At 34.8% G+C, this 26,767-nt stretch overlaps 1 protein-coding gene across 33 annotated transcripts in view; it reads left to right on the forward strand.

Annotated features, from left to right (window-relative positions):
• RIMS2 (regulating synaptic membrane exocytosis 2) overlaps positions 1 to 26,767 on the forward strand; it is a 561,128-nt gene that overhangs the window by 334,417 nt on the left and 199,944 nt on the right. For 21 of the 33 annotated variants that reach the window (XM_040625672.1, XM_040625662.1, XM_040625669.1 and 18 more), the window contains 2 exons: positions 5,657 to 5,813; positions 7,490 to 7,606. In XM_040625672.1, coding sequence (XP_040481606.1) covers positions 5,657 to 5,813; positions 7,490 to 7,606 — 274 coding nt within the window. Of the gene's footprint in view, positions 1 to 5,656; positions 5,814 to 7,489; positions 7,607 to 16,411; positions 16,478 to 26,767 lie in introns of all 33 variants that reach the window. The other 12 variants (XM_040625673.1, XM_040625671.1, XM_040625665.1 and 9 more) reach the window with 1 other exon arrangement.

Below are 26,767 nucleotides of genomic sequence, written 5' to 3' on the forward strand. Positions count from 1 at the left end.
ATTGAAACTTCTTTATACTGCATAACAGTGTGAAAAAAATAAAATCTTTTTGACGTCACCAACATACTCAAATATGTCAAATATTTGCGCTTTGTGAAATTTTTTTCATTGTTGTCATGTTGATTATGTATCAGGCACAGCTTTATTTTCAAATTATGGTATTGTAGTTGAAAATCGTGCCTGATTTATGGTTGGAAATTTATTTGATGACTTAAAAAATATGAAGATGATTTCAAATCCTCGAAATCTGTTACTATTAGAAAGTTGAAGCATCACCAGATTCTTTTTTTCTTTTCCATATTCTTTTTATCAACATGAAAATCAGGATTATGGTATTGTGGTTTTGAAATGTTATCTTTTCATAGGCTCATACCTTTAGTAAATTACATTTACCTAAGTATCATGATAACTAAGATTTAAACGTTAATTCTGTTAAAAAATACTTTTCTGTGTTTTCTTTTTTTAATGTCCTTTTTGTTTTAAGCTCCGTCATTAACAGTAGTTTCAATAGAGACTAAATGCTTCAATCAATCGTTTATCAAGTAATTTGGCTGTCAGATGAAGCAAATAATCCTTCTTATCCCCCATGTGAACTAGCATTTTAAACAACTAGTGTAACTCTAGACACCAGCAAATCTGTTAGTACTTCGTTCCCCATATGCAGAGATTCGTTTCCAACTGCATGTTATACATATCTGTCGAATGCAGAGTATCTGTTACAACCATTGAAAACCCTTTTAACCTGAACTATCAGCCTTTTCTCAATAATGAACAGTTTCAGCTGCTTTCTTTAATTTTTCCAAGTTTGCAAGGCAGATGTCCTGAAAATTAACTATGCCAGGGGTAATATTTCCCATGTGCTTACTTACTTTGTTTACTCTGACTAATTCAAGTCAGAGGTAATTTTTTATATTTGCATTGCTAATATTATTCTTCAAAGTAAATAGAAACTTTGATTGATATTGAAATTTAGGGTTCTCAGGGAAGCAACTGCTGGCCTGGATTTTGTGCCCCAATGGTATGCTGAGTAGGGAAGAGAGAATGATTGTAAACCAGCTATTCTCTGAACCAGTTGACTCACCCCACAATGCAAATAAATGGAATATATATATAAAATATGAGTTTATAGCCACTTAGAATGTTAGTGTTATTTTCTAATCTGACCTGAAATAATATACAAGTACATGTAAATAAATTATTTTCCACTGGGAAGGTAGAGTGATGTTTTAATAATTAGCTCTTAAATGTCACATGTAATATTCTGATTTCCTAAGTTAATTACCTAACCCTGATACTCATTTTTTATTACTTCTGAGTAGCTCTTCATATTATTAATAATGAATATTTTCTTAAAACTCTGTATTTCTTTTTAGTTTTCATGGGACTGCATTATTTGAATTTTCTTCTTGTGGTAACTCTTCCTCCTTTTCTCAATAGTCTCCTTTAAACTCCATAGTCATAACTCTTTTCTCTATATATATTCCCTTACCTTGGATTTCAATGATGTTCTTTTTATGAATGTCTCTCAAAACTTTATTGACAGTCCTAATGCTTTTTCCAAAATTCTTTTCCGCATGTTTAGCTTTTTGCCCATGAGGCTGAAAATACTGTTATACTCCTCCTCTCCAAACTGGTTAACCTTCTAAACTTCTCTCTTTGTAGTATACATTTTTTCCCAAAGATTTTATTTATTCATTTGACAGAGAGAGAGAGAGAGAGAGAGAGAACAAGATTTTATTTATTAATTTGACAGAGGGGCAGAGGGAGAGGGAAAAGCAGGGTCCCCACTGAGCAGGGAGCCCAATGTGATGGGGGGAGTGAGAGGGATGTGGGGTGGGGCGGTTCAATCCCAGGACGCTGGGATCATGACCTGAGCCCAAGGCAAACGCTTAAGCTTAACCGGCTGAGCCACCTGGGAGCCCCTTTGTAATATACTTTTAACTTCCTGGTGGGCTAATCAAATGTTAAGAGTCATTTATTTCTTCCCTTTTTTGGTCTTGTATCTGATCACAGATTGTTGTTGGTTCATTTCAGAATATCCCCAGACTCCATTGTTGGACTTTTCCTACATTCACTACTCTAGTGATCACATCTCTTTAAAGTCCCATGCCTTCAAATAGTATCTGTATGCTAAACTTCCCACATGTCCAGTCAAAAGCACTCATTTGTATTTCAAATTTTTATTTTCTGCTGCCCATTTGACATCTGTGCTTGGAAATGTAGTAGATATCTTCAACTTGACATGTCTAAAACTGATCTTTCCCACCAAACCAAGTTATTTGATGGCAACTCCATTCTTTTACTTGAATTAAAATTTTAGATTTGTTCTTGTCCTTCTCTTCCTTGTATGTCCAACATCAAATCTTATACAATATCGTCCCGATGGCTCTACCTTCAGAATATATCCAGAATCTGACTACTTTCCATGTTTCCATTGCTGTTGTCCTGGTTCGTCTCTTGCCTGAATTATTGCCTTTCTTCTTTTAGTCTATTCTCAGCATGGCAACTGAAGTGATCCTGTTTAAAGAAGATAGGTCATAGCCAGTTTCTGCTCAAAATCCTCTAATGGGTAAAAAATCACTCAGATCAAATGCCAAACATCTTTACAAAGCAACATAAGGCCCCACGTGATTTTCCTCCTTCCTCCAAGTGTCTCTGATCTCTTCCATTGCTCCACTGCTAGCACCCTCTTCTCCCTGCTGTTGTGAACATGTTCAACTGACTCTTATCTTGGGGTTTTTGCACTTGTCTTGCAACCCTCCTCTCTCTGTATCCTCTTGGCAAAGCATCTCACTTCCTTCAAGTCTTTCTGAAATGTCAGCTTCTCAGTGAATCCTCTCTGTGCCCAACCACCTTATATAAAATTGCAAAATGCTTCCCTATTCTGACATTCTGATCTCCCTTGACTCCGTTTTGTTTTCCTCTTAGCAGTTAATCACCTTCAAACATATCATATAATTATTTATTAGGATTTTTATTGTTTCTACCACTCCAACTGGGTTTGTTTTGTTTTGCTCACTCTGGCTCCTGGAATAACATGCCCATACAGTCATAAATACTTATTGAATGGATGATTGTATTGATTTTTTCTATGTAGTCTGTTTCCACTACCAGTTGTCATACTCCAAAGTCGTACCACTAGCTCTATGTGGCTATTTATATTTAAATTGATTTAAAATAAATACATTAAAAATTCAGTTCCTCATTAACACTAGCCAGATTTCAAGTGCTCAGTAGTCATGTGTGTCTAGTGGCTACCATATAGGACAGTGCTGATAGAGAACATTTTTATCATTTTAGAGAGTTCTGTTGGACAATCTGTTCTACATTTTATAAGAACAATTAATCTTGCTGCAATCTCTCTAACCTTTAGTTTGAATTAAAGTATACTGCTGTCAGCGTCATCTTCCTAAATTATTTCTTTGATCATAAAAGATAAATGTAGCCTAAGAGCACAGTGAGAGCTTTGGGAGTGAGATAGAATTTGCTTTTAATCCCAGACCCTGTATTTGACACTTAATTTAAATTTCTTAGTAAATTTCTTAATGTAAATTTCAGTTTCCTCAAATATAAAATGAGGATAATATATTTTTTAAAGATTTTAGTTATTTATTTGTCAGAGAGAGCACAACTAGGGGGAGCAGCAGGCAGAGGGAGAAGCAGGCTCCCCGCTGAGCAGGGAGCCTGATGCAGGACTCGATCTCTGAACCCTGGGATCATGACCTAAGCTGAAGGCAGATGCTTAACCTGAGCCACCCAGGTTCCCCAAATGGAGCTAATATTATCTTCTTTGCAGATTTGGTTCTTTCACATCATTTAGAGATTCCTGAAAAAAACCTTGTGCTCTGCAAAATCGTGGACTAAAACAACAGGGCATCTGGGAAAACCGGTTAGATCGGACCATTCAAAACTCATGTAGCTTTGTAATCAAAACACTAAAAATAAAAATACATGTAATTTTTAAAAGTCGTGTTAACTTTTAAGCAATAAAAATATTAAATGTGGGATTTAAAATAAAACGAAGGTATCTAGATGGAAGGAGTATGTCTAGATGGAAAAGAGGATAAGTCTGCACGGTTATGGTGTCAAGGGAAATATTCACAAAACCAGGAGGAACCCATGCAAGAAATACTTCTAAGAGGGAGTTTTTTTGACCAAAGTGAGCCAAAAGGAAGAACATGGGATGAACGAGCATCATATGTAGTTCTGTATTTCTCTAGCTTTCTGCATGCAGCTGTGTTAATGTACTTTGCTTTCAGCTGCTGTTATTTGGTGGATAGAGTGGGCACTGTGGGTGCTCCACCCATATCCTCTTCAGTTCAGCTGCTTTACCATCTCCAGTGAAGGCTGGCTGCTCACAGCTCACAGCTGCCCCATTTTCCGGAGAACTGGCCTTAGACAGAAAACAATCTCATCCCCTTCCCACTGGCAGTCTTCAGTCATGACTGGCTAACATTGGAGTACTAAAGTCCAGGACCCTTGCTTCAAAGTCAGAGCAACTCTGGTACAGTTCACATTCCAGAGCCTCCAGTGGAATCAAGCTGAGATCACATTCTTACTTAGTTTCTCCCCGTGCCCTGTTCTGCTTATGTCTTTCTCTTGAGACCGCTGCTTCAGTCGTTCGTGTGCACACAGATCTTTCTCTTGCTGCATTCCTTGGGAACCTCACTTCAGATAGTACTGCAAAGTGTGAGCGTGTTGGGGAAAATCGCATATGAACCAATACTTTTTCTGAGTTATTTCTGAGACAAGTGTTTTAACAGAACACTTTGTACAGCACCTCGCAGAGTTCCGGCACATTGTGAAAGTCAATAGCGGCCATGATGAGCATGATGAAGATAACGGTGGGGGGGATAATATCACTTCCTGCTCAGAAATGTTCAGGTTTTTTCCATTAGAAGCCTTATGATGTTTTAGATGTACACAACATGGGTCAAGCCTACTTTTACTGTTTATTTCCCTACTGCTGCCCCACATGGGACTGCTGTTTTTCTATGAACTTTGAATTCCTTCTATTTTTCTCTCCATTGGTTAAATATCCATTGCTTTCTAAGATTCATTTGAGTTCTATCACTTCTAATACACTTTTTCTAAGTGTGTCAAATCATTGGGCTGTTTCCCTCCTCCAAACTGTCGTGTTTTTATTCTCAGGCATCTATTGTATGTCAACCGTGTCAATCACTATAAGAAAAGCAGTTTACGTAGGTACTTCAGATGATATTCAGAATACTTCTAATGTTGTTTATCTCCTGAAAAAATAATCATAGGCTTCTAGGAATTTTTGGGAAGTTAATAATTTTGAATATTTATAGTTGTTGAAAAGTAATTAAAGCTCTTCTAGTTTATTGAAGACGTGAAAATGTTTTTATGATAAACTTGCCTCTTTTAGTAAAGATAACTAACTGTATATAAAGGTTTTAGTCTAACTATCACAGTGCCTTGGACATAGTAGCTATCTAAATATTTGTCATTCATTTTTAATTTAAGTGTTCGCAAAATACTATTTTATGGTGGTATTATGTTTTATTCATTATGCTTTACATTTAATATATTCAGAGGCTTTCAAATTCGCTAACATTTAGTTTTTTCACTAAAGTACAAAATGCAAAAGGACTTATTGGGGAGATAACTGTATTCTTAATCTTTGCACCTTTAGATTATCGACACAATGGTCGAGATCTTCAAAGCTCAACATTATCAGTGCCGGAGCAAGTAATGTCATCAAACCATTGTTCACCATCAGGGTCTCCTCACCGAGTAGATGTTATAGGAAGGACTAGATCATGGTCACCCAGTGTCCCTCCTCCACAAAGGTAAGAAACCATATACATTTTATTTGTAGGATGGTATTAAAAGACCACTTATCACAACAAATCATCAATAATTTCTAAAGGTAATAAATTCTTGCAGAAGAAAGTTACTTGAGGAAAAACAAATATTTCTTCACCAACCTAAATATTGAGAGTAATATGAAATATAGGCTACTTTGTAACTTTGGCAGATGTGTGTATTCTTCTATGTGAAAGTTCAAAATCATAAAGAAGACCCAGCCTTCAGTTACATATCAATACTGAGCATATCTAGTTAGAACCAACCAACTATACTCTTGAATGATATAGGTATTGATAATTTAAGAAATAGGAGAAAATAAGCATCTGATGGGGTTTTGAAGTTAGGAGCAATCATGCAAAGAATAAAAAATAAAAAGCACAGGCAGAGGGAAGAGTGGCTCAGAAAATCTACAGCTCTAGGTCTTATAACTTGTAAAAAACTCTATCATCAATCTAGTTAAGTACAGAAAGGCTTACAGGAGTAAGAGCCATGGAAATAAAATATTTACTAACAAGAAATATGTACATAATTCACATTTTATAGACTTGCAAAGTTTAAGAAAATTTGAACTCTTAGAATGATAATCTTATAATGCCTATTTTGAATGAATAATTGAGTTAGTTTTAGATTTAGAATTTTTCCTTATGATTTTAATTTTTTACATGCTATTAAGCTATCTAAGAGAACTTAAGATTTGTTATATTTATAAATTTAATTTATTTAGTGTATAAGGTAACTGCTAGAAAGTTATTACTTAATTTAGACCATTGAAATAATTAGAAAGAAAATACATTAAGTTTATAAAAATTTAAAATGATTGAAGATGTTGAATTAACTAAGTTTGTAAATGGGACTAAAATTATTAAAAGTCTTCTGAAAAGTAATTGCTCAAATGTGGTAGACTTATCAATATAATAATATTTGTAATCTGAAATTTAAGGTTTAAGAGAGAACTAGATTTTGGATTTTAACTTTAATAAATTAAGCCATTTCTTATTTAAAAAAAAAAAAAAAAGGATGCTTGACTTTTACCAGGGAAAGAATATTTGAACACACCTAAAAAAAAATAGGCAAAGTTTTAGAATAGATTCAACTGCACCTGACAGAAAGCCCATACTAACAGGAGCTATGTAAGAGGCTTATTCCATCATGAAAAGAAGTGTGTAGGTTGACAGTCCTGGGCAAGAATGGTAGCGTAAAAAAAATCATCATTGATCATTTATAAAGACTTCAATTTGGATTTTAAAAAAAGATCATAATCATTTTCCTAAAACAAGATACACCAATATTATCTGTAAGCAACAAGCAGAACTCATTTTCTCCACAGATTTATTCTTCCTCCTGTATTGCATATAAGAATCACTACCAGAAACCTGGGAGTCATCCATTAATAATTTTTTGATAATCCTTATCTCTATCCCCATTGATATCACATTTATGTGTTTATCTCTGTTATAACAGCCGTCTCCTGACTTCACTGTCTACCTCCAGTGGAAATGTATCCGTTAGCCCGAGGTGCAATTAGTTAAAACGAAAAACTTGGACTTGATGTTCCAGTGATTTTTGTCTTTCTACTTTCTTTATTAATAAGCCTCATTTCTTAGTATAGTGTATGATTATGGTTCATTAAGATGTTTAATGGATTTTGCTATTTCAGTCGGAATGTGGAACAGGGGCTTCGAGGGACACGCTCTACTGCTGGACATTATAATACAATTAGCCGAATGGATAGACATCGTGTCATGGATGACCATTATTCTCCAGATAGAGACAGGTAAATAGGATTAAATACTATTAGACCTTATAATCGCTGCCTTCAGGAAGAAGGTATTACCATAAAATATTTTCATCCAGAACTCGGATGTGTGTTTTCTTAGCTTCTAACGCCATTTCCTTTACAATGCCTACATTCGTTCTTATGACCACCATGTTAAAAAATAAAACAAACAAGAACAACTTTTTCTTTGGTTTAAAAAAAAATCATCTTGCGCTTGCAGTTTTGGTCCTTCATTAAATCAAGCCAATTAAGCTAATGAGTTTGCACATGAGGTTATAAGGATAATTATAATGAAAATAGACATTTCATTATTTTCTTGTTATCATAACCAATCATTACATGTAAATATACTTCATGAGACAATAGATTTAAAGTCTTTACATTCATCAGGGAAACCAGTGTGACTTTTTTATATATAGAAGTATTGACACAAGTCTGGTTTGTTTAGGAAACAGACACAAAAACTGATTCATGAAGAGGTTTTTCCTCATGGCTTTCAGTAAACCTTTTAAGCTTCTTAAAGAATTATGCTTGTTGATTGTTGTATTTGGAGAAATTCTCCAAATTTGCTCCATTAAATGTGACATACTTGGAAATAACATATGTTTCAATGCATCAATCACATTAATAACTATTAATTATTAACTTAACTTTTTAAGTTAAACAAATTGATTAATCCTTGAATTCATGGTTTGGTTCTATATAAAGAAATATGCTGCGATATTTCCCCCACACTGTCAAATAGGTTTGAGGTAAGGATTAGCAAAGAAAGTTTAATTTACTATTCAGAGAATATTATGATAAAATAACAGGGTAACACAGAAGTCTCTTTGTATGGGACCTCAACCAATTTTAATAACTTCTTAAATCAACTGACCTGAGAAGTTCCCAATATTTATCATTGTCAATATTTATAAGTTTAATTGTTTTCATCTAAATCTAGGGTTATACTCAATTTGGGCTTATAATTTCATTGTGTTAAGTACACTTTTCAAAAAGAAAAGATAGGGAACATCTATCCTAATCTTCAATAGTGTCAAACAAGTATTGGCTTTTGTGTCTGAGATCTAAGAAGAAATAGGAAGTTATTAAATTAATATCTTTATTAATTGTTAAATGAAAGTTAATGTGGTATTTTATTTCTTTTAATTTGCTTAACTTTTTCATAGTGATCTGTGTCTTTATGGGTAATTATATGTGTGGGACCTATAGAAATTGATTCACATCAAGTATGATACTAGTGAAAGAAAGATAACTGTATGGGCATGATTAGGAGTTGGAAGAAGTCATATTAGGGTAGGTGAATGAGTATTTTTATTACGTTATAGAATTCCAATAAGTTTGTTCATCTCTGGAAATTATTTATATAGCAATTCATGAACTCCTTGTTCTTTGAAATTTTGTTAAGGCAATGATGAAAGAAAAAAGTCTGGAAATGACTTAAATCCTTCACATTTACACAAGTTCTTTCTTTAGATGAGAAGTGGACTTGGTATTTTCTCTGAAGACAATATGGTCTAAATCTTGCAGAGAAGAAAAAAATAAAATTAACCTCAAGAATTATATTTACAAACAAAAATAGTCACTATCATGTCAACCATATAATAATTTACCAATATTTTAATACAAATAGCCATAACATTAATGATAAAAGACTTGCTGTTAAATCCTTGGCATATAGCTATTATAGTCATAACTGATATGTCATTATATTTTTTCTTGTTTACTTTTATGAATCTTTTAGTTTGACAAAAATGTTCAAGTAATTCAGAAGTTCTGGAGGAATTTGACCCCTGGGGTTTCATCACTTTTTTAGAATGCTGTGAATTACCGAATCATAATTACTCCTAATTGTGAGCTGTTTTAATTTTTTTTAAATAACTAAAATAGAATTTCTTTTAAATAGGACTATAAAACTATTTCTAATGTTATTTTTGAGTTATCCGTGTAAACATTACTTATTAACATGAGGGATCAAAAATCAAAAAGTACAGTAGTATCCATGTTAGGTAGCCTATCACATTATTAAACAATGGGTTCTTCATTTCTGTTGTATCCTTTATATTCTAAATATTCTAAGAGATTTTCAATAATAGAATGCATGGGAAGACATCATAATTTTTATGCACTCTTTAGAAGGTAAGAATAGTCTAGAACTCTTATAGTGAATTTTCATGAATAGCATTTTATATGGTCAATCAATAATCCTGTTGATTAAAAGGCCTAAAAGAGAATTTCCTTTGACATAGTAAGTAAAATTTAGGCATTTTGAGTGGTGCATTAACTTTCCTTGTCAATAATAAATGGTACACTGGACCAGAAGAGTATTTTATTGAATATGCTCTTTTTTTGTAGGATTTGGAACCAAATGACATTGCATTTGAATGTAGACTTTTTATTACTTGCTAGCTGTGTTTCTTTGGGAAAATTAATGTCTTTGACACTTGATTTCCTTAACTATAAAATTAGAACATTAGTACCAACTTTTAGGGTTGTTAGGTAGATTAAATGACACAGCACCTCCAGTTGCATAGTGTGTACTCAGAAAATGTGCCTTACCGTTAACATTTTAAAGGATCTTGTGGCTTACAAATAATTGACATCTTAATGTGCTTATTAACTAAGCAGAAAAAAGAGAAATCAGTTAATACAGATTTTTTTTTTAAAGCTTTGTGGAGAGTGTAGAACATGAGTTGGACCTTGAAAAATGGACATGCTTATTTAGGCAAGAGCAAGAGTATAAATACAGAGGCAGAACACACATACATATCAGAAAGACACAGTATGAAGGATGAAGGAGTTGGGACATATTGGAAAGTTGTGCATGAAGATAATGGCTTTTACATTGGCTACATTGGGTGAGAAATTTTACTATTTGGCATTAATTTATGGTGTCTGGCTAAACTTAAGTGGTATAAGAAGGAGATAATAGTATTTGTATCTCTTTCTTATAGGTAATGTTAAAAAGAATTATACATCAAAATTTGACTGGATCTTTATATCTCTGCACATCTCACTCTGTCATCATTAGTCAAAATCCTGTTCTGTTTTGAAAAGAAAATAGGTTATTTACAAGTAATCTTGGATTACTTGGATGGAGGGCTATTAGTTAAAATGATGAATTATAACAGACACCGTTCATCTTCCTCTCCATCCCCCATACTTTTTGGATCATTGTTTCTCTGGTAAACCCTGGTAACAATGACTAGGAACATTATTTTCCTGGGGCAACTTATGTGGCTTTACTATTAGAAACCATTTCAAGATCTTATTTGTTTACATGAGTTAATTTACTATTAGAATAAGTATAGAGTACTAGATAATATTTCTGTAACATGTCAGTGATATCATGCAGTACTCATTTTTATGTCTATCCTGGAGGCCAAAATATACTGGGTACCTTTAATTCTATGCAGTATACCATAAGCATAATAAGAAAAAAAATACAATTAACCCTGGCCTAAGATACATTACTTCATAAGCTTTTTTCTTTTGTGCATTCAATTAATACATTTGTATTCTAAAAAGAAAAATGTCATATTATGTGAATCTCTAGGATACTTCACACACTTAATGCCATTTCTTACTCTTTATCAGCCAACCAGCAACAAGAAAGTGTCAAAGTTACCCATGACTGCTTATAGTCGTCTTGGTCCTTTTAGTTATCAGCTTTGAGGGGAGCACATCTCTAAAAGTTTGAAAATACAGAGAAAGTAAATGAAAAAAAGAGAATTCACTTTACAAAAATAATACATTTTATTATATTTTAAGAATATATTTTAACATAGTTAAATCATACTGAGTATATTTTAGGAACTATAAAGTAGCAAAACATTAACAGGAACATAAAGTTTTGCGTTCAGTTGAGATTGTTAGAAACTTTGCTTTCAAAAACTATAGGTTATTTAAGGATGAGGTATTTTATTTCTTCTTTTTGCAATCCTTTTTGTTTGGTAGTTTCTAAAAGGAGACATTCAGGCTCATCTGATATAATGGAAGAATAATTCATTATAAATACAGTTTTGTTCTGTCTTTAAAGATTACATTTCTTAATAAGAATCTAAGTGTCTAGAAATCAGATCAGCAGTCCAGTTCAATTATTTGAATAGTGATATTTGTCACTATGATTTTTGAATCTGTAAATTCTTTTTTTCACTTTTTAAAAATAGTAATTTTTTTAGTTTTCTATTTTCTTTTACAATGAATTACTGCTCTGCTCAATTTTTAAAAAGTTTCAAAGAGATTAGATAAATTGCAATTTTTAACAATTTTTTAACTCATTATGTGTATTCGTGACAGTATTGTTTGATTAGGTTTTATAATTCCATTAATTTTGGAAGAAAAGTAAGAATGATTTAATTGAGAAGAGTAAATGAAATGTTTTTAAGTGGATGTGGAAAGGCCCTTGGATGCATCTCTGGATCTCAGGTGGATTTTACTACCAATACATTGTGGTTAATTTTATGTAATATTCTTCGATGTAGTTTTATAGTTTTCAGCAGAATCTCAAGGGGGATCATGACCAGATTGTGTTAAGAGGTATAACATGGAACATTACATCAAAAACTAGGGATGTTCTGTATGGTGACTAACATAACATAATAAAAAATTATTATAAAAAAAAAAGAGGCATAACATGACTATAGAAAACTATGCATTCTGGGTTCTCCAAAGAAACAGAGCCAGTAGGATAGATAGATAATAAGGATTTGGCTCACATAATTATGGAGGTCAAAAGAGCCTACTATCTGCTCTATGCAAGCTGAAGACCCATGAAATGATGTATAATTCAGTCCAAGTCTGAAGGCTTGAGAACCAGGGTGGCCAATGTTATAAATCCCAGTCTGAGGGCCGGAAAGATAAGAGATGTCCAGCTCTAAAGTGAGGCAGGAAAAAGGGAGGAATTCACCCTTTTCCTCCTTTTGTTCTGTTGAGCCTCTCACCGGATTATATGTTGCTCACTCAGATTGAGGAGGGCAATCTACTGAGTCCACTGATTCAAATGCTAATATCATCCCAAAACACCTTCACAGACACACCCAGAAATAACACCCCCACCCCTTGGGCCAATTAAATTAACTGTCACTAAAAGGGAAATAAAACAAACTGATGTTTGATAAAGGTGATCCTTGCTTAATGTTTTCTTTGGCTTTATAGAGACAAAATTAACTATAAGGCTCCCCAAGGAAAGTATTAGAAATTGATGACAATATATATGTTCTATGAGTTTGAAAATTTTAATAGGTTTTGGAGTTTACATATTTTTATTGCTCAAGTAATTTTCAGAGAAGATCTATTTGTTCTTAATACAATAAATCCTAACATCACAACTGTTGGGTATTACTTCTACTCTTTGTAATGCCAGGAATGTCTTTTTTGAATACTGTTTTACTTTTTTTTTTTATGCTACATGGATTTGTAATGTTCTGTTTACATTTCTAGAAGTTTCTGTGATTATGTGAAGCATTGCCTTCTTTGGAGGGTAGGATCACCATGAAAATAGCATAATTCTGTTTTTACTTTTTAGTTCAATCCAATGTATTTATTGAGTGTGTCAGCCAATTTTGCACAAAGATTTAAAATAGACATTATCCTGGCCTAAATAAACAGATGATCCAATTAATTATACCAACTCATACATACCAACTAATTATATAATATACCAACTAATTATAAAACATAGAAGCCGGTCAGGCCTGAGCATAATATTACTGGAATAGATTAGAGAGAAAATTACTTGCTTGAGTATTGGAAAAAAGCTTCAAAGGGAAGTTGGACTTTAAAGATTGAGTAGAATTTTCAAAGGCAATAAAATGGAGACAGAGGGAGGATAATGGCATTCTTGGCAGGGTGATAAGCATGAACAGTCTCAGACTCAGGAAAATATGGGATATATTTAGAGAATCTTAGGTGGTCTGGCATACCCACATAAAAAGTTGTAGTATGGGGGATGGGAAGTGATAGGATATGAAGGTTGAAGTAGTTTAGAACTCAATTTGTATGCCATTTTAAGGAATATGTACTTGTTTTTGATACGTGAAAGCAATGAAGGATTTTAAGCAAAGTACCTACATGATTGAAAGCATAATTTGTAATTGTCTTGCTTGTAGACAAAGTGGAGAATGGATTGGATCAAGAAAGGGTTGGGGTTGAAGGAGGGGAGACAATAGATTGTACCAGTAGATATGGTAAGCCTGATTGAAGGTAGGAGGAGAAAGGGAAAAAAAGAGATAAATCTGAGTTACTTAAGCATTAGAACTAGCAAGGTTTATAAATCAATTAAACGTGGAAAATAAGGAAAATGGAGGAGTTAAATTATGAGATTTTTAAGACTTGGTTTGTTAAGTAAATATTTAAATCTTTAGTTAAAACTGGAATTACATGAAGAAGAATAGCTGAAGTATTATATTAAGTATCAAAGGAGGGTTCAAGAATTATATTTGAAACTAGAGGGTCTTTTAGAGATCATGGAGTCCTCAATTCTGAAGAGGTACCTGAGGGACTGCTGTTGTAGGGAAGGACGATGCCAAATGGATAGGGATTAGCCTTCCCACTCCCTCTTTAGCCAGAGTCATTCTGATTTTATTGGATTCTTTTTTTTTTAAAAGATTTTATTTATTTATTTGACAGAGATAGAGACAGCCAGCGAGAGAGGGAGCACAAGCAGGGGGAATGGGAGAGGAAGAAGCAGGCTCATAGCGGAGGAGCCTGATGTGGGGCTCGATCCCATAACGCCGGGATCACGCCCTGAGCCGAAGGCAGACGCTTAACCGCTGTGCCACCCAGGTGCCCCCGATTTTATTGGATTCTTAATGATTGGTTTTATGTAAAAATTTGTTCCAAAAAAAACAGTGGTCTTCTGATCAAAAAGAAAGTTTGAAAACTACTGCTCCAGCCCCCTCATTTCACAAATGCAGCACCAGGTGTCCAAATAGGCGAATGTCTTGCTCAGACCTCAAAATTAACATGTGTTTTCCTGAAGTGTCTACACGACAGTCAGGGAGCCATGTGGAGAGCCCAGGAAGCAGCTGGAAATGTGCTGTGATACCCAAAGAAAAATGAAAGCTAAACAAAGTGAGAGTTCACACTATAAGAGAAATGATATAATCCAGAAAGAATGTGATGGAATATAAAGAAGTTTGAAGAACCCATCCTGGGAAACCACTGCCTCTAAGGAATAAAAAGAAAGAGAATCCAGTAAATGAAATGGGTAAAGAAGCAGTTAGATAGGTGGGAAACCAGGCCATACGTGTAACTATTAAGAGCCTGAATTTTGGATTAAAGAAGCCCTGAGTTTGAAACCCAGTCCGGCTACTTACTGTACGTGCCCACAGCCTCCGTTTTGCTGTCTGTGGCAATACTAGAATTTACCTCAAAGAGTTTTATGAGAAATAAATGAGATAAAGTAGACAAACCTTTAATGGAGTACTTGTCACCTCATTAAGTGTTATGTAAATACTATTTTTATTAGCTTGAGACAATCATGTTTCAAAAACCAAGAGAAGAGAGAGGGTCAAGAAACAGAGATTGAAAATCAAGGTGTAACAGCATAAATAAGGGTAATATGATGAAGATCAAGAAGTTAAAGGATTTTTCAGGATTTCACAGGTAACATTCACAGGCTAGCTTCTAGAGAATGGTAGAGGCTGAAAGTCATATTACTTACAATGAGCTTAAAGCTTGGATGAGAAGTGAGGAAGGGGTGGCAAGAATTGTAGATATGGCTGAGATGTTGTATGATGAAAGCAAAGTCAGAGACATGCTAGGGCTTGAGAGGAAGGCGAGATTAGCGAAGGGTTTATTTTTAGGAGGAAGTGCAGTTCAGGAATGGAAGGCATGAGACAATAATGAAGGCAGGAAGGTCATGTGGGAAATTAGGATTACAAGTAGAGGAGAGTTTCTTCCTTTGGTGCAAAAGAAAATGACAAGTGAAGATATAAGTATAGGTACTCTGTATTTAGTGGTAGAAATATGACAGTTGAGAGAATTCAAAGTTGGTTTCCTTTTTTAAAAGAACTAAAATGTAGTGATCATCTGCCAAAATTAAGTGTGTTGGCATGAAAAGTTTTAGGAAAAGAGAAAAGTTTAAATTAGCGCTGTGGGAAGAAGAGGAACCACTAGAGATGGGTGAAAGGCCAGTGTGCTGCTTTGATGGCTTATGATAGTCATGAGGCGTGAAGTGTAGCACAGCCCACAGTAGGTAATAAACATGTACTGAACACAGTGAATGGAAAAATGGATAGCATCCAATGAACCTAATAACCAAATAATAATTCAGGTCAGTTTATTCCTTACTAAATGGAATTTTTAAGCCCTTTTAGTTATTTTTACTTATTCATAATCTAAGAAGAAATAATTACCTCATAAAATCTTTTAAGTGTGTATTAGAAATTACTTCTTTAATTATTTTCTTCTTAAACTTTGTTATTTTATTATTTTTCTCTTCCCATCTTTCCTCCTCAAAAAGGGACAGCAACTACATATTGTATACATTTTATAGATGGTGCTAGAGATGTTTGAGTGATAATTGACAAGATTTTATTTTGAAATATGATTTGTTTAAATCTTGATTTGCTATGTTTTTGTTGTGTTTATTTTGGAATACTTAGAATATTTTAAAATTTAGCACGGCCGTATTACAATGGACATTGGGAGGAAGGGGCAAGCTTTCTAGTAACAATTTTCATTTGCTTTGCTTATTATCTGCTTATCTCTTTTGAATTTCACTTTTTAAAATTAAACGATACCTTTTCATTTCTTTCCTGAGTCTCATTTATATTCTTGTTTCTGCCATGCTTGCAGTCATTTTCTTACTCTACCTCGCTCCAGATACAGTCAGAACATTGAACATCATCACAGGGATGGCAGGTATATTTTTCTTACAATTGAGTCTGTTCGTAGAATTGCATGTGCCTGTCTAATGCTATGATATAATTCACTTCTATTTCTGCTTTTGATATATACATATATGATTATTCATGAAATGTAGAAATATTATCCTTACTATATAAAATAGTAGAAAATAAAGCATATGTAAATACTTTAATTGTAGTAAGATGTCAAAAACATAGCTTCCCTTTAATGAGCTAGTATCTTCTCTTTGATGACTCTAAAAATTTAGTTCACCAGGCTTTACAGTTAACCCCTGATTACCGAAAAGGATAGAATAACAGTATTTTTAAAATTTAATTGCGTTTGACCACCTGCATAACTATATATTTAGACAGCACTGGTTTTCACATATCTCAACAATGTGCTTCCCCACTTCCCCCCCACAGTTGAGGAATCAGTCCTAGAAGTGCTTGGGTTGAACTGATCAGTTTATAGTTTGCCTTGTCAAAGATGGCTGTGATCTAGTCATTGGTCATAGATAATCCTGGATCTGTGGAGAATATTGGGTCTGTGAAAAAATCCTGGTTCATTTCTACCTTACCACCATTCTCCTTAGATTAAAGGGAAATATCAATTACTTGGCATTTAACAGAAAGAAGGATAAAAAAAGAAGAGAAAGAAAAAAGAAGGGAAAGAAGATCTCTAAAAGCTGTTTCTCGAGGCTTTATGTAGCTTTAGGGATTTGAGCCCCTTCTGTGACATTTTGAGGCCCTGCAGGCAGAGAAGAGAATGGCAGTGATAATGTGGTAGTGGGTTCAGCTAGTATAGATAAAGAATTGTTTCAAAGTAATCTGGGTTATGTGTGACCACTTTTGTACTATTAATTTAATTCATTAAGAGTTATTAATAAAAGAGTTTAGAAAAAAATAGTTAAAACTAATGAGTAAATCCCTAAGGATTGAATTCATGTAGATAAATGTAGAAGGAAACATAAGAGATAATATCAACAATAGATTCCTAATGATGGAAGTTTTGTGATGTCTTTCAGTAAATGTAATTGAAATTTAGTGCCTTCCAGTTTATTATATGATAGTGATTATTGCTGTATTTTATTGTCCTTTGCATTTTCTCAGTCTCTTTTCTGTTATTTTGCTTTAATACTAAATAATTCTTTTTTGTTAGGTCTTTTTTTTTTTTTACTTTTGCTGTATATTACATTCTATTTTGGGTTTGCAGCAATTATATAATTACCTTACAAAAATGTAAGGAAGTAGTTCTATAACTATCCCTGTAATTGACCAAGACCTTTCTTAAAGTGGATGACATAAATGAGACATTACTGATTACAGGCTTATTCTAATTCAGCTGGTATCTTCATTTAAATTTAAGTTAAAATCTTGCACCATATTAGTTTTTTTTTATATTCTACTTATCTTAGTTATCAAAAAGTAGATTGCTTCATATTATTTATTTTTTCAATGAGCCAACATGTGTGGAATCAGTTCTTGACCAGCTCTAGGTGGTTATCAATTTCATGTACTTATTCAAATTCTGACCCCTAGCCTAGCTGGCCTATTTTGCAGGATATATTTCTGAATTGCCTTTTATGCCATGATTTACTTTATGGTCAGGAAACACAATATCATTAATGTTTATATTAAAGTAAAACACAGTTAAGAAAATCAGTTTTAGAAGACAAGTAATCATGTATCTTGCTGTAAGATTTGCCATCACTTAGACGATTCCAGTATGTGAGACTCATGTATACCTACTCCTAGACAAATTGGGTAGATTTTATAAGAATGAAATTCTTTAGTTGCTTTTAAAAATTCTGTCTTTCATCATTATCAGTTTATTACACAAAAAAGAATGTGTGCACAATTCAAAGCTTAATGATAAAATGAAATCCGTGAATCTACTACCCAAACTGAAAACTGGAATATATGGTTTTACTTATTGCATCTGTCTGTAGAGTCTTTGCCTATTGAATCCATATACCTCTTTCATAGAAGTAATAAACCCTATACTGATTTTCAGTTTAACATCCCCTTGCTTTGCTTTTTTTTTTTGAAGTGACTTTGGTCATTTGTTTTCACTCTGCTAACTTTTTTAGTTACTCAGTCTTTCTGATCCTCACCTCAATCCACTATGAGATTCTAGGATTGTTGAGGATATAATCAGGAATCCATTCTCCCATGTTTATTACCATAATGTTCTAGGCTTCTTGTCTTTAGTCTAACCCCGTACCTTTGTATGTCACGCAACTGAGCATAGCCCTTCCATGTTGAGATCATCTGGCGACCTCTTGGTTATTCCGTTTTATTCACTGAAGATTTTAGCACCTGGCTTTAGTCTAACTTGTAATATTCCCTACCATCGACCAGAGTGATGGTAGCATTCACATAAATGACCTATTCAAGCAACCACTCACTTCCTTGGCTGTCTCAGATTGGAGGTGGTGAACTTTATCCCCAATTCTACTTTAGTCAGTCACTGCCATGACCATATCTGAATCTTATCATCACTTGAAATTATTGCATCTCTAACATCTTAATTTAAATACTTCACTCTTGGACCAGAACTACACATGGTTCTTTCTTATTTTTTCATTGAGTTACTTTGACCTCACTAACACCTTGTATCTCAGTAGAGAACTCCACACTCTTGACACCTCTTCCTTTCCCTATTAGTCTCCACTTCACTTACTTACACATCCAGAGGTTGAGTTCATTCTTAGAAATGTCCTTAATTCCCTTGCTACGCTGTTCTTCTTTTACCTATTTGACAGAGTTCAAATCTGGATCACTCTCTTTCTCTTGCAGAATCGTTCTGAACTAAATTTTCCAAATTCTCCCTAACTCACTTTCTTGAGTCAAAATAACTGAACACTTAGAAGAAAAGCGACCTCTTTATTGAGAGTTGTGAAAGAAAGAAAGAAAGAAAGAAAGAAAGAAAGAAAGAAAGAAAGAAAGAAAGAAAGAAAGAAAGAAAGAAGCGAGGGAGAGGAGGAAAGAGGGAGGAAAAGAAGAAAGAGAAGGAAAGAAAAGAAAGTGGTACCAACTCTCTAAGTGTCCAGTTTCTCAGCCCAGATTTCAAGGTGGCATTTACTGTCACGGTCTGGGAATTCCCCTTCTGGGGATAAATATGTGTTAATAGCTCCAAGTGGACTATAGTGTAGCTACACTACACTATATGAAATCTGTAATTTTCTGAATGGAATGAAGGTAGTAAATTAAATATGACATCTCCAGTCTGTGAAGAATCAGAACCACCAGTCTCTCTATCCTAACGTTGTAAAATGAAATATTATGAGTGCCATCTCCTTGGAACAGGTGAATAAAGGCTTAAATAATGGTTGCTAAATTTTTTATATTATTTCAGGAGACAAATATTAACTAATATTAGGAATCAAAACTCTTTTTCTTCTGACCAGGTTATGCTAACCAGTACAAATCTAATCTGAGTCACTGTGTATTTTTAAACACAGTCAGCATTTAAACAAACATATTTAGAATAGATACCATGTTACCTTTTATTAATATCTTTATTAAGATATAACCTTTATTTTAATAAATATACCTTTTATATTTAAAAATTTACCCCCACACTTACTTTTTTTTCCCCTCTAGTATTTATCTCTACTTAAAGCTATACACAGCATACTAAGAAATCAGTGTTTGGCAACATGATGTCATGGAGAAGACCACTAGGTTCTTATCTTAAAAGAGGAATTGGAATTATTTAGATTTATATAGAGGTAAGGTAGAATGTCAGTGGAATTCTAAAGAAATGTATGAGCAAAGTCACTAAAGTAATAAATAACCTGTTTTAGTGCTATTGGAGCATTATCCACAAGGCAGGGAATAGCAGGAAATGAATCTAGGATGATAGAGATGGTCCCAGTTATGGATAACCTTGTATGTTCTGTTAAGGAATTTAGATCTAAGACTGTAAGTGATAGAGGTACTTCCAAGAGTTTTAATTAGGTGATGGTTATAATATTATTATTCATTCTAGAATAATTACTCTAGAGACTATGTGGATGATTGATTTGAGACAAAAGGGTGTGGGAAAGAAAAACATGCATAAAGATATTTACTGCCTTGGTCTTGGGCAGCAGAAAACTCTTTGAGGGCCTGAACTGAGTAATGTAATGGATGGGGAGATAGAAAGAAGATCAGAGATTTAATCAATTGCAAGCAATAATACATGGTAAATAATAGCATTTGGCTGTTGATGGGGAGTAAAGAGTCAAGAAACACAATGAGTCTTATAGTTTGGGTAACTGGATGCATGTGGTACCTTAACAAAGGTGAATGGGGGGAGGGATATTCAGAGAGAAATTAGTTTAGGCGAGAGACAAGTTCAGTTCTGGAATTACTGAGAGAGTTAAGGGGAAACTTCTAGCAAGGAGTAACTTAAAGAAGTTTGAGCTATATAGAGTAATTTGAGAGTATGTTCACTAATAACACTAAGTAGCTACAAAAATGAAAGTGAAATCAATTGGAGAAACAACCCATGAAATAAAGGCCAAGCTTTATTTTTCTCTGCTCTGGGAAACATTAACATTTAAGTGGTAGATAAAGGAAGAAACCTAGAGAAGAAAGAGTGAGAAGAATAGAGCTAACAGAATAGAGTTTAAAGCAGGAAGAAATAATGTCAACAGGAAAAATAACAACTGAAAAATGCCCATTGACAAGTGAGGAGTCATTGGTGACTTCATCTATGATGATTTCAGAAGAGGGTGGTGGGAAAAAGAGGCTTGCAGTGACCTGAGGCTAAGAAAACAGATGCACTATGAGTGTGGAGGAGAAATACTGGATAGGGGAATGTGATAGCAAAGTAGATTTCTTTCTTTGGAATATGAGATATGTCATGAGTTTTTAGGCCAGAGGAATGGATCCTTAGGAAAAGTTAGATTAAAAATACAGAAGGAGAGGATGACTGTTAGAAAGGTCTTAGGGCAGAAGATTGGGCTAAACACACAGAGTTTGTAAATAGAAAGAAGCTCTTGTTTCCTTTTGAGACAGGAAGAAAATAGGTCTCAGAGTCGAAACTAAGTTTTTAGAACAAGTTGTTAGATTGAAGGTAATTATGATAGGCTCAATTTTATTGTTGCTATACATCAAGATTATGGTGATGATTTTTGAGACAAATTCTTGAGTCGGGAGGCCCAATGTTAAACATGATGTTTGATTGGAAATGAGGAAGTTTAAAGTAGTCATTGGTTAAAAAGTGATGGGAACAGATGAAGTAAAAATAAAAAGATTCTTGTTGATACCAGCACAGCAGAAGTTGGAAGCCATGAATTTGCAGTGTGCCAACCTGAATGAATGTATGTTTTGCTTAAACTATACCCAGTTGCCTAGATGTAGAGAAATCCAATTATGGCATTGAACCAATTTGGGGGTTCTGATGAATGTTTGAAAGGTTGGGTTAGAAGGGAATCTGAGTGTTGATATGGGAGTGGGTCATATGATCAATGATAGGACTCTAGAATGGGTAAAGAAAGAAGGCAAAGGGAGTGATAAATACTGTTAGGAATTGGTGGCATCAAGGAACAAAAAGTATCGAATGAGGATCCAATGAAGTGGGACTGAGACTGTGAGACACCTGGCAGAACTAACTATTGTAATCAGAATTTGAGATATTGGCGTTTAGTGTTTCTGAATTTAAATAGTTTTCCTGGATTCTAAGATCCATGGTAATTTCGGGGTTGAAGGTAATGCAGGAAAAATGTGAGGATCATTGAAGTTTTGAAGATCTTGTAATTCAAGCTTATTGAACAGTTTTCTGCATGTGCACTAAAAATCTCCTAGTATTACCGTAGGAATTAGGATAAAGAAGAGGGCTAACAACCAGTTCCCCAAATTATCCATGATTAAGGGATAATGATTCCAAGTTGGACAGATACTAGCAACCTGAATTTTTAATGGATGTTCGAGCTAAGTTGAATGCTATGAAGTATGAAGGAATAAGCAGCTTCTGCTGATGTGAGCTACCCTTTAAGCAGAGCCTGCAAGGTTGAGCTGAATATTATTTATGGTAGGGATATGCAGAAACCATTCTTCAGAATGAAATCATTCCTTGATGATACAAGGAAGTTTGTTAATGATGGATAAGGATTTTTGAAAGTACAGCTAAGAGACTCAGGGGAGATTAAAATGATATAGAAGAAAGTACAGGAGATGAAGAATTGAGAGAGGTGACGTCAGGGGCAATTGAGCTTGCCCTTTACTTGAAAACTAAGAATGACAGGGATGAAACCCAAGAATGACAGGGATAAGATGGTTGAGTAGAAGTGATGTACCTCAAATATCCAAAATTTATCATAAGTTGTTTTGATTCCAGAACTGGGACTTGTTTGGGTGCTAGAACTGAGTAAGGTTCTGGGAAGGGTCTGAGCTGGGTCTAGAGTCGTGTTGAGGGATGCCATGGAGTTTGAAGAGAGGCAGCGAATGGTCTTATGTCAGGGTATCTGGGGTCACGATTAAGACCCCAGTTAGAGAAAGGGTTCTGACAAAATGGAGTCACAGGGAGAAGGAGATTCCTGTATGGAACGTAAGCTGTTTCTGGCAAGTAGTACTGAGAGCCCTTAGCCCTTAGGAGACTTGATCGAATCCAAGTAACTCATACTTCCTGAGGTACCTTCCTTTTTGTCTTAATTTCTTTGCATTGTTACCAATTTTCTTCTCTCTTACAAGTATCTTCTTTCCCATCACAACTCTTCTATTTGTGTTTCTGACTGTAAACTCTCTTAATGCCTTTGGAATTTTTCTTCACTGATTATTTCTTGTTTCTCTTGCATTTCAGTCTCTCTTATTTTCATGATTTCATTTCTTCTTGAATTACTGATGAAGTGTAAATAATACCTTCTTTCTATTCTGCCACAGAAAAGCTACTTTGAGTATGATTCACTTCTCTCTCTTTTTTAAGTCATGTTTCTGGAGTATGTATTTTTACGTATGCTTCCAACACTCCTTCATCAGCTCCTAAGTTTCAACCCTCTACAGTTTGACCTCTGCCTCCATCACTTGATTTTACATTATTTTCTCCATGGTTATTATTTGCCAAGGCTTTTATACATATATATCTGTGTTGCCTCTTTGTACCTGCCATTATTAATCACTGCTTTTTTTTTAAGTTTCTCTAATGCATTATTATCCTGGTTCTCATTCTACCTTTTGACTATTCTCCGTCTCCTTTCCTTCTTTTTCTCATGTCCTCAACTTTTTGACTGTGTGTTGAGCCATATCCTATCTTCTCTGTGGTTTTGACATAAACTTCCAATAGCTGGTATAGTTCCTGGCCCATAATATGAATGCAGTAAATAGTATTGAAATAATGAATCAATCAATCAATACTGAAATATTAACACTATGCAATGACTTCTCAAACTGTATCTCTAGTACAGCTCTCTCCTTTGAAGGCCAGTTTTCTCTCTCTGATTGACATCAGGACAGAAGATTCTTCCACCCCTCACAAATTTAAGTTCAAATCTGAAGTTACTATCATTCCCCCCCTAGAATCCTTTTATTTCTGTACATAGATCATCATTTAATTGTGGAGGCTGGGAATTTCAGGGTTTTTTCTTTAGTTTGTTTATTTCTACATTTAATTCATATGGTGATGTCAGACATGTTTGAGAGGGGGAAAAAAAGTCCCTGCTATCAAAACATTTATAGTTCAGTGAAGTTAACAGGTGTTAGGATCAAGAAAGCTTGATTCTAGTTCCAGCTCAGAAAATATCTACTTGTGTGACGTGTCCAAGTTTCCATGAGCCTTAGTTTCCTTATTTCTAAAATGACAAAGATTGGATTATATGACTTCCGTGATTCCTTCTAACCCTAACATTCTATTTGTATAATTCTGTATATTGTGTATATTCTGTATGCTGCATGTTACATATTTTGTACATTGTGATTTATAATGTTTGTCATCCATACTTTCGTCTCTATTTTCACCACCTTTACTGCAAGTTAGCCTTTTCTTACTCTAATTCATTCCATACACTACTGCTGAATTCAGCTTCTTAATTCATTACTTGAAAATTACCTTTGTTCAGGAGCTTTAGGTCACTCTCATTGAAAATTAAATCCTGTCTAAACTTCTTAACCAGACGCTTAAGACCCCTATAAACTGAGTCCCGGAAAATTTTCTTTTCTTTTCTTTCCTTTTTTAAAGATTTTATTTATTTATTTGACAGAGAGAGACAGCAAGAGAGAGAGGGACCACAAGCAGGGGGAGTAGGAGAGGAAGAAGCAGGCTCCCAGCAGAGGAGCCAGATGTGGGGCTCGATCCCATAATGCCGGGATCACTCCCTGAGCCGAAGGCAGACGCTTAACGACTAAGCCACCCAGGTGCCCTGCGGAAAATTTTCTAACTACTATTTTTGCAATATTTTACTTTTGTATTTCTAGCATTTCTATTTGACTTCTTCCCCCCACCCCCCCGCCACCAACCTGATTTCTTGAACGTAACAAAATTCTGTATACAACATGACCTGGACCTGCTGCTTCAAAATGTGGCCCTTCCTTACTAATATTTTGATAAGTCAGCCCATAGAGTGTAAAAACGCTTACTCTAAAATGAATAGAAAAGTGCCTAATGCACTTGAAATGAATGGCCTAACTTCTGGAACTTCAGTAGCTTTATAAGATAATTAACATAGGTAGAATTCAGTCCCTAGATGACAGGCTGCTGGAGAATTTGATAGAAGACATCAAGAAGCCTTGTTGTGCATGGCCACTGATACCATCATGTTTCTGGAGAACAATATTCCCGTTATCTGATCTAGGCATACCACAGGAGTGTCAGTGGGGTCAGGGGCTAGAACAGATATCACCCGGCATGCTCAAATGACGGGATCCCACAGCAGCCCAGATTAAGTCCTTAGGAGCCTGTGCCCAGGATTCAGACAATGGGCAGATCTTCATTGTGTCCGCCAAGTGCTGCTCCAGAGTTTCCTCCATCACACCCGCAATCCACCCCAGCCCGGGACCCCCAAGAACATTGTGTCCCTTCTCTACCACATGCCTCCCACTTGACTCTTTTTGATGGTTTCCATCTATCTGCTGAAACTTCTCCATCTTTCCATGCATGTGGTCCATCTTCTCTAATGTAGTGTTTAATATATCAATTATCATATTTGAAATTCCCTGTCTAATCATCCCAACATCTGTGTCATCTCTGAGTTTGACTCTGTGGATTGCTTTGTCTCTTGAGAGTGGGCCCTATTTTCCTTGCTTTTTGGTGTTTCTAGTCATGTTTTATTGACTATTAGGCATCGTATCATCAGTCGTGACTGAGGCAGTATTTATGTCCGAAAATGTGCATACCTCTTGCTGTGTCAGACTGTGTGTGTGCGTGTGTGTGCGTGTGAGTGTGTGTGTGTGTGTGTGTCTGTGTGTCTGTGTGTCTGTGTGCGTGTGTTGGGGGAATTAATCCTCTGACTACCATGTTTGACTGTGTGAGTGGGGATGACTTGAAGTGGCAGCTAAGGGCAGCTGGCAGCAGCGTGGGTGAGATAATTGTGCTGCACCCATTCCACTCTCCCTGTAAGCCTAGCAAAACAAAGGAAGGTTAGTGAATGTTCGGTGAGACTGTTGAAATAGCATTCTGGTGTGAGGACCAAGCCTCATCACATTTATACATATATTACAGTAACTGCGCATACATCCTTAAACTGTTTGTTATTTTATGGAAAATTTGAGGACCCAGGAAGGGAAAGCATAGGGGTCTCATACCTCAGTGGAATAACATTAATTTCTTACAACTGACAAAATGTTATTAAACTTTAACATCCACTGACAATGAAAATGATCTATTCAGTAAAGTAAGAATTTCATAGATTAGAGATGGCAATTCTATTATCTCAGGATTTTAAAAAATATATTTTAAAGATATATTAATTTGCTGCATGTTAGTTGCTGCCGAGTAAATAATCCTGCATATCTGTGCTTTCGTTTCTGTTATGTTTTGATGTAAAAAATAACAATGAAAATTATAAATATTTGATAGAATACTCAAAATATCCTCAAGACATTTACATCTTTTATGTTTCTGTGTGTGCATATTTAATAATACTATATATCTTTATTTTTCAGTATTGCATTTGTCCCTAATTTTCATCAGGAAATTGAGATATTTAGTCTTTTCTTCTTGCGGTCTCCTATAATACTATTTCTAAGAACATACTTCTCTAGATATGAGAACACTTCTCTTTTTGATGATCAAATAGGCTTATGGGTAATAGTAATATGTTTTCCTGCATTAGAAGTGTCTTGCTTTCTCACCTCACTGTGTGTATTATTGCTGTTTTCACAT

The sequence above is a fragment of the Ursus maritimus genome, unplaced genomic scaffold (assembly GCF_017311325.1).
Source record: "Ursus maritimus isolate PB19 unplaced genomic scaffold, ASM1731132v1 scaffold_9, whole genome shotgun sequence".
Lineage (NCBI taxonomy): Eukaryota > Metazoa > Chordata > Mammalia > Carnivora > Ursidae > Ursus > Ursus maritimus.